General features: G+C 57.0%; 1 protein-coding gene across 2 annotated transcripts; it reads left to right on the top strand.

The window, feature by feature from the left end:
• The first annotated feature begins 388 nt into the window (after positions 1–388).
• Positions 389–6,279, top strand: fam110a (family with sequence similarity 110 member A). Of its 2 annotated transcripts, none has more exons than XM_056274949.1 (2): positions 389–490; positions 4,440–6,279. In XM_056274949.1, exon 2 carries the CDS (start codon positions 4,634–4,636, stop codon positions 5,855–5,857), a length of 1,224 nt encoding a protein of 407 aa, XP_056130924.1. In that variant the 5' UTR covers positions 389–490; positions 4,440–4,633; the 3' UTR covers positions 5,858–6,279. The 2 variants fall into 2 exon arrangements, with proteins under 2 accessions (XP_056130924.1, XP_056130925.1); XM_056274950.1 differs by having other exon boundaries at positions 430–559.
• Positions 6,280–6,924: the final 645 nt, after the last annotated feature.

Consider the following 6,924-nt stretch of genomic DNA (forward strand, 5'->3'; position numbering starts at 1 on the left):
GAAAGGTGAATTAACACACACGTACACAATGATGACAGATGAATTAACACACATGTACACAATGATGAAAGACGAATTAACATACACATGTACACAATGATGACAGATGAATTAACACACACATGTACACAATGATGAAAGGATGAATTAACACACACATGTACACAATGATGAAAGATGAATTAACACACACATGTACACAATGATGAAGGATGAATCTTAAGAAAAGCGGGGAAGAAAAGTTCGGAAAGGAAAACGGCGGTCACGTGGTCCAAGCGCTCGCCCCCCTCGGTCGTGAGATGGTGATTGGACGAGCCGCCCGGCAGGGGGCGGGACGGAGGGGAGGAGCCTGTGGGCGGTCGGACAGGTTAGTCCTGTGTGCAGGCTGCCGCGTCTTGCGGAGGTGTGTGTGTGTGTGTGTGTGTGTGTGTTTTTCTCTTGGCCCGTGGCGGAGGCCCGGTCGTGCGCTCCAGGACGCGGATCTCCCCGGGTGAGTTCTGGAAGTGGTCCGGATCGTGTTGAGCCCGACCTCAGCTCGTCAGGACCAGGGTTTCCCTCGGTAGGCTTTGTGCTCGTGTTTCATCGCTTTCATTTTGTGTACCTGGCTCGCGGGTTCGGAATGTGACTCTTGTGTGTCACTTCCTGCTTCGGCTGCCCTCGTCTTGTGCGTCACTTCCTGCTTCGGCTGCCCTCGTCTTGTGTGTGTCCCAACACAACGTGCACGGACGGGTCCGAGTCCACCACACCAGACCTTCTGTCTCGGTTTGTCCGGGCGACCATCTGATACACATTCCTCTGAGGTCGGTGGACTTGTGAGTCCTAGGCTGATAAAAGCCACTATGCAGAGCAGTCCAGGCCGGTCCTTCAGAAGGTGTGGGTGATAGTGGTCTAGGCCCCTCTGGAGTGCCGGGGTCACCCCCCTGGGGCCGGAGTTTGGGCTGTTACCCTCAGGTCGTGGGGTGAGGATGCCCCGTGTTAGGACTAAGAGAGACGAGGCGTCCTTTGTCCCCCCCCCCCCCCCCCCCGGTCAGTGGTTTAGTGGTCGCTGGTCTTCCTCTGCTGTCTGCAGGTCGCTGGTTTGCTTGGTCCGTGTGTCCGAACTCCTGTGGTTCTCCCGGCCCGCCGGTCCTGCTGGCCGCTCTGCCTTGGTGTTGGTGTTGGTGTTGGTGTGTTTGTGTTGTGTGAGGGTTTATTATACTGGCTGCAGACCGGCTTGCCTGTGAGGGGCAATAAAGACTTTGCCTTGGAGATACACAGCTGCTGTGGTGGAGGTGGAGTAACTCCACAGCGGTTCTGTGGTGGAGGTGGAGTAAGGTGGAGTAACTGCACAGCGGTTCTGTGGTGGAAGTGGGGTAACTCCATAGCGGTTCTGTGGTGGAGGTGGAGTAACTCCCCAGCGGTTCTGTGGTGGAGGTGGGGTAACTCCACAGCGGTGCTGTGGTGGAGGTGGAGTAACACCACAGCGGTTCTGTGGTGGAGGTGGAGTAATTGCACAGTGGTTCTGTGGTGGAGGTGGGGTAAGGTGGAGTAACTCCACAGCGGTTCTGTGGTGGAGGTGGAGTAACTCCACAGCGGTGCTGTGGTGGAGGTGGAGTAACTCCATGGTGGTTCTGTGGTGGAGGTGGAGTAACTCCACAGCGGTTCTGTGGTGGAGGTGGGGTAAGGTGGAGTAACTCCACAGCGGTTCTGTGGTGGAGGTGGAGTAACTCCATAGCGGTTCTGTGGTGGAGGTGGAGTAACTCCACAGCGGTTCTGTGGTGGAGGTGGAGTAACTCCATGGTGGTTCTGTGGTGGAGGTGGAGTAACTCCACAGCGGTTCTGTGGTGGAGGTGGGGTAAGGTGGAGTAACTCCACAGCGGTTCTGTGGTGGAGGTGGAGTAACGCCACAGCGGTTCTGTGGTGGAGGTGAAGTAACTCCATAGCAGTTCTGTGGTGGAGGTGGAGTAACTCCACAGCGGTTCTGTGGTGGAGGTGGAGTAAGGTGGGGTAACTCCACAGCGGTTCTGTGGTGGAGGTGGAGTAAGGTGGAGTAACTCCACAGCAGTTCTGTGGTGGAGGTGGAGTAAGGTGGAGTAACGCCATAGCGGTTCTGTGGTGGAGGTGGAGTAACGCCATAGCAGTTCTGTGGTGGAGGTGGAGTAAGGTGGAGTAACGCCCTAGCGATTCTGTGGTGGAGGTGGAGTAACGCCATAGCAGTTCTGTGGTGGAGGTGGAGTAAGGTGGAGTAACGCCCTAGCGGTTCTGTGGTGGAGGTGGAGTAACTCCCTAGCGGTTGTGTGGTGGAGGTGGAGTAAGGTGGAGTAACGCCCTAGCGGTTCTGTGGTGGAGGTGGAGTAACGCCATAGCAGTTCTGTGGTGGAGGTGGAGTAACGCCCTAGCGGTTCTGTGGTGGAGGTGGAGTAACTCCCTAGCGGTTGTGTGGTGGAGGTGGAGTAAGGTGGAATAACTCCCTAGCGGTTCTGTGGTGGAGGTGGAGTAGCTCCACAGCGGCGTGATCCTCAGCAGGAGCTTGGCCCGGCTCAGGCTGGAATGAGAAACATGTTGGGAATGTGGCCGGCAGATTCGGACCATCCGAGCAGCAGCTTCTCCCCCTACACCACCTCCCTGTCCTCCCTGTCCTCCATGTCCTCCATGTCCTCCGTGTCCCAGTGCAGGCAGGCGTGCTGGGCCCTTCCAACCCGGTGCCCCTCTTCCGCCACATTCCCCGGATAGCGCCTCCTCTGGTCCCGGACGGGTTTTCATGCTGCGCTGCTACTGCGGCCTTGCTGGTCCACCAGCTGATGAACCCTGGTGACCGTGAGCGTTATTTAAAGTTGAGGAGGCATTTTCCTCCTGACAGGTGGGGGTGTGGGGGGTGGAGCCGTGTCTCCCCTCCTCACCTCTTCGTTTAACCGCGTCTCTGTTGCCTCCGGTGGCACTTTGGTGTACGTTGTCAGAGAGAACGTGACAAAGAGGCGCTCGCGTCTCTTTAAAGCAGGGGTGTCACAAACTCCAGGCCTCGAGGGCCTCGAGGGCCGCAGGTGTTTGTTGCAGCCGTGCGCTGCACCACCTGGTTAAGCTAGTTCCTCCCCCTCCCTGATCCAGGAGCGGAGCTAATTAGTTAAATCGGGTGGTGCAGTGCACGGCTGCAACAAACACCTGCAGACACTGCGGCCCTCGAGGCCTGGAGTTTGACACCCCTGCTTTAAAGGTAAATGGGGGGGGGGGGTAATCCGGGTGGCGTGGCGGTCTATTCCGTTGCCTACCAACACGGGGATCCGGTGGTTCGAATCCCCGTGTTACCTCCGGCTTGGTCGGGCGTCCCTACAGACACATTGTGGGTGGGAAGCCGGATGTGGGTATGTGTCCTGGTCGCTGCACTAGCGCCTCCTCTGGTCGGCTGGGGCACCTGTTGGGGGGGGGGGGATAGACCCCTTTTCTGTTAGTAAACAGTGACGTTTTTGTGGGCGGAGCTTAGCTGGAGGCAAGTATCAGGTGAAAGTTCGGCGTAACGTTGCCTTGCTTAGCTGATGTGAAGTGTGCGCTACAGACACGAGCAGGTTTGCTGATCCCCTCCGTCCAGTCCCTCCGTCCAGTCCCTCCGCCCAGTCCCTCCGTCCAGTCCCTCCGTCCAGTCCCTCCGTCTCGCCGCGTTTAACCACAGCTCCGTTAGACTGGCAGTGGCAGCTGGTATGCGATCCAGCTTCAGGTTTAGTTTAGTACTTCTTCGACTCTGGCCCCCGAGAACACAGCATGAGGACACGTTGGCTAACGTTAGCTAGATGACGTACGCTGCCGGAGGATGTGGTTCGTATTTAACGTCACCGCTCCCGGCTTTGTTCTGCCCCCGGCTGACGTCATCGTTACATAGGCTCTAGAGCGGGGTTTCCCAACCCAGTCCTCAAGGACCCCCCTATCCTGCGGGTTTTCATTGTGACCCTGCATAGGTAGCCCTGCTTGTACTTACTCGACCAGTCATCTCGCAGCGCTTAATTATGCAGGGTGTGCAAACTCAGACGTTCATTGCTGATTGGTTGAATAACTACAAACAGGTACCTATTCAGGGTTGCAAAGAAAATCTGCAGGATAGGGGGTCCTTGAGGGACTGGGTGGAGAAACCCTGCTCTAGAGCGTGATCCTCCCACGTGCTACGCCCCCCTGGGGAAACTCCTCACTGTCAGGTGAAAAGAAGCGGCTGGGGACTCCACATGTACGGGAGGAGGCATGTGGTAGTCTGCAGCCCTCCCAGGACGGCTCAGGAGAGTGGGGTAATTGGCCAAGTACAATTGAGGTGAAGGGGGGGAGGGGGTAAAGGCTTGTTTTGTGTGTGTGCATGTTGACTGTTGATGTTAACGCTCTTCTTTTTACCAGCTCTTCTGACCGAAGAGTCACTCGCAGTTCCTCGATGTGTTTGCTCACATTGTGGTTCGCTCATGTGGTGTCTCTTGTTTTTCCCACAGGACGCCTGAGTGTCAAGGCGCCAGGGTTCAAGTGGGATTCTGGGGTCACAAGAAGCAGAGCTGACTGACGGGGAGCCGCAACAGCAGCACATTTGGGTTAGAAGGAAGAACTCCCGGGAAGACAAATCGCTTTAGAAATCGAGTTCCCACAGACGAGTCAGGCCACTGTGCGAGTGGTCATCTCCTTCCCCATAATGCCCGTGGAGACCCTCAAGTCCCCACCGAGGCAACCGTTGAAGAGCGCCGTAGTCGCTACACCCCTGCGCCTGCGGCCGAAGGGACTCGCGAGGCCGGAATTCAACCGGCAACCCTCCCCGGTGTCGGCCAGGCCAAAGCAGAGTGCCGTGGAGAGACTCGAGGCGGACAAGGCCAAATATGTCAAGAGTCAGGTGGCTCTCTCCAAGCAGCAGCCGGTCAACAAGCCTCTCCCGTTGCCAGGCGCTCCCATCCGTCCCGTCAGGAAAACGCCGACCCAACCGAGCCCGCAGCAAGGTGCCCTCCCGCTGGACCTCGAGCACCTGAGTAACCTGATTAACGGCGTGAACGATGGGCCGTCCTCTGCTGCGGTAAGTTCGGATGAGAGTCAGCCAACCGACTCCCCCGACACCGAACCCAAATCTCCCACTCCTCCTTTACCGGCTGCTGAAGCACCAAAGCAGGCCAGAGAAGGTCCTTCCTCTGGTCCGGTCTTGTCCAGTCCAGCCAAGGTGAGGTTGAAAGCCTCCAGCCCCGGTCCCGCGGGCTCGCCGGTCTCAGTGACCGTAAGGAGGGTGGATGTCATCCCCAACGAAAGGCCGGTGAGGACCCCCAGCAGGCCGCAGCAGTTCATCCGGCAGCCACTCCACCCTATGCTGCTGCATTCCCAGTTTCCGCTCCGCCCGGTGGCGTCAAACCTGCGTCTCCGCCACCAGAAAACGCTGCCTCTGAAACCCGTTCGGGCCCCCTCGAAACCGGACCCATCTCCGGCCTCTCCGACGGAGGCCCCCGCCATTACCTTACCCCCTGCCAACAACTTCCTCCTCCCCCCTGCCTCTCCGGCGGTTACCCGTCTGTCATCCTCCAGCTCCAGGAAGCGCCCGTCACTAACCCGCTCGAAGTCGGACATGAGCGACCGGTGCTCCCGGGCCGGGACGGAGCTGGAGCGCTTCTTCAACCTGTGCGGTTTGGACCCGTCGGAGCTGCAGGAGCTGACGGCGTCCGGCTCCGACATCGTGTCCATGACCCGCTTCCGCAGCGCCAGCGCCCCGGGGTCGGAGTGCGCGGGCTCTGAGCGAGGGGGCGGAGACGAGGAGGAAGGCGCCGACGCCACGGAGCGCGCTCCGTACGGCGTCTCCGTCATCGAGAGGAACGCAAGGGTGATCAAGTGGCTGTATGGACTCCGCCAGGCCAAAGACCACGCCAGGAGCACCAACGTGTAGGAAACCTCAAGGGGACGCACAGCGAAGTGGACTACGAACTGGAGAACAAGTCCGGTCTGCTCGCGTACAGGGTGACGATGACGTAATGTGACAACGCCACAGCTGATGTGGGCTGAAAGTGATTCAGAATAGAGGGGTCGAGTCTGTAAAGTGGTGTATGGTTTAGTGTTGGCCCGAGCTTGCCGAACTATTTATTCTTCACCGGGCCCTTCGTGGGTGAGGGAAGTGGAGCTGTTGTCTCGTACTGCCGGTTAAAGTTGTGTTGCTGCTGCTGCTGGTCGACACATGACTTTGTAAGCGGACAGTATTAAAGATCCAATGATGCATGTATCACCCGCACCTCGTGTCCCTCCTGTATTGTGTTATGTTATTTAGGACAGAATAAAAGGTCCAGCTCCCCACCCGGCCAGTGAGGAGCAAGGCACTCGGTACTTTGTTCACGTGCAGTTCTGAGTATCTGTGCTTGCTTGAGGATATTACCTTTAAGAGACTCTCCCAACTTTTACTCCATAACATAAAGCTCTACTTTTCTTTACTGTTTACTCTACTGCTTTTACTGTGACACTTTAATGAGAGAGAGAGAGAGAGAGAGAGAGAGAGAGAGAGAGAGAGAGAGAGAGAGAGAGAGAGAGAGAGAGAGAGAGAGAGAGAGAGAGAGAGAGAGAGAGAGAGAGAGAGAGAGAGAGAGAGAGAGAGAGAGAGAGAGAGAGAGAGAGAGAGGCGGCACGGTGGCGCAGTATTTAGCGCGGACGCCTCACAGCGAGAAGGTCCTGGGTTCGAGTCCAATGGGGGTCGGACACCCAGACGTCATAATTCATAAGCGCTGTGGGTGTCTAGAAAGGCGCTGTATATAAATGTAATTATCATTCAGCTGTGATCTAGAATCAAATGGTGGAGGTTAGTGTGAAAACTCCTCACGACATTTGCTTCCTGTTAGGAAGCAAGACAGCAGCGACTTCAAACCATTTTGTCATTTTATTGACGCCTTTCCAAAGGAACCGCAGTTGTTGAACCCGTTTGGCTTGCAGGCAGTTCCGTGTCTCTCCACAAGAGGTCAGCACACACTT

The sequence above is a fragment of the Lampris incognitus genome, chromosome 2, assembly GCF_029633865.1.
Source record: "Lampris incognitus isolate fLamInc1 chromosome 2, fLamInc1.hap2, whole genome shotgun sequence".
Classification (NCBI taxonomy): domain Eukaryota; kingdom Metazoa; phylum Chordata; class Actinopteri; order Lampriformes; family Lampridae; genus Lampris; species Lampris incognitus.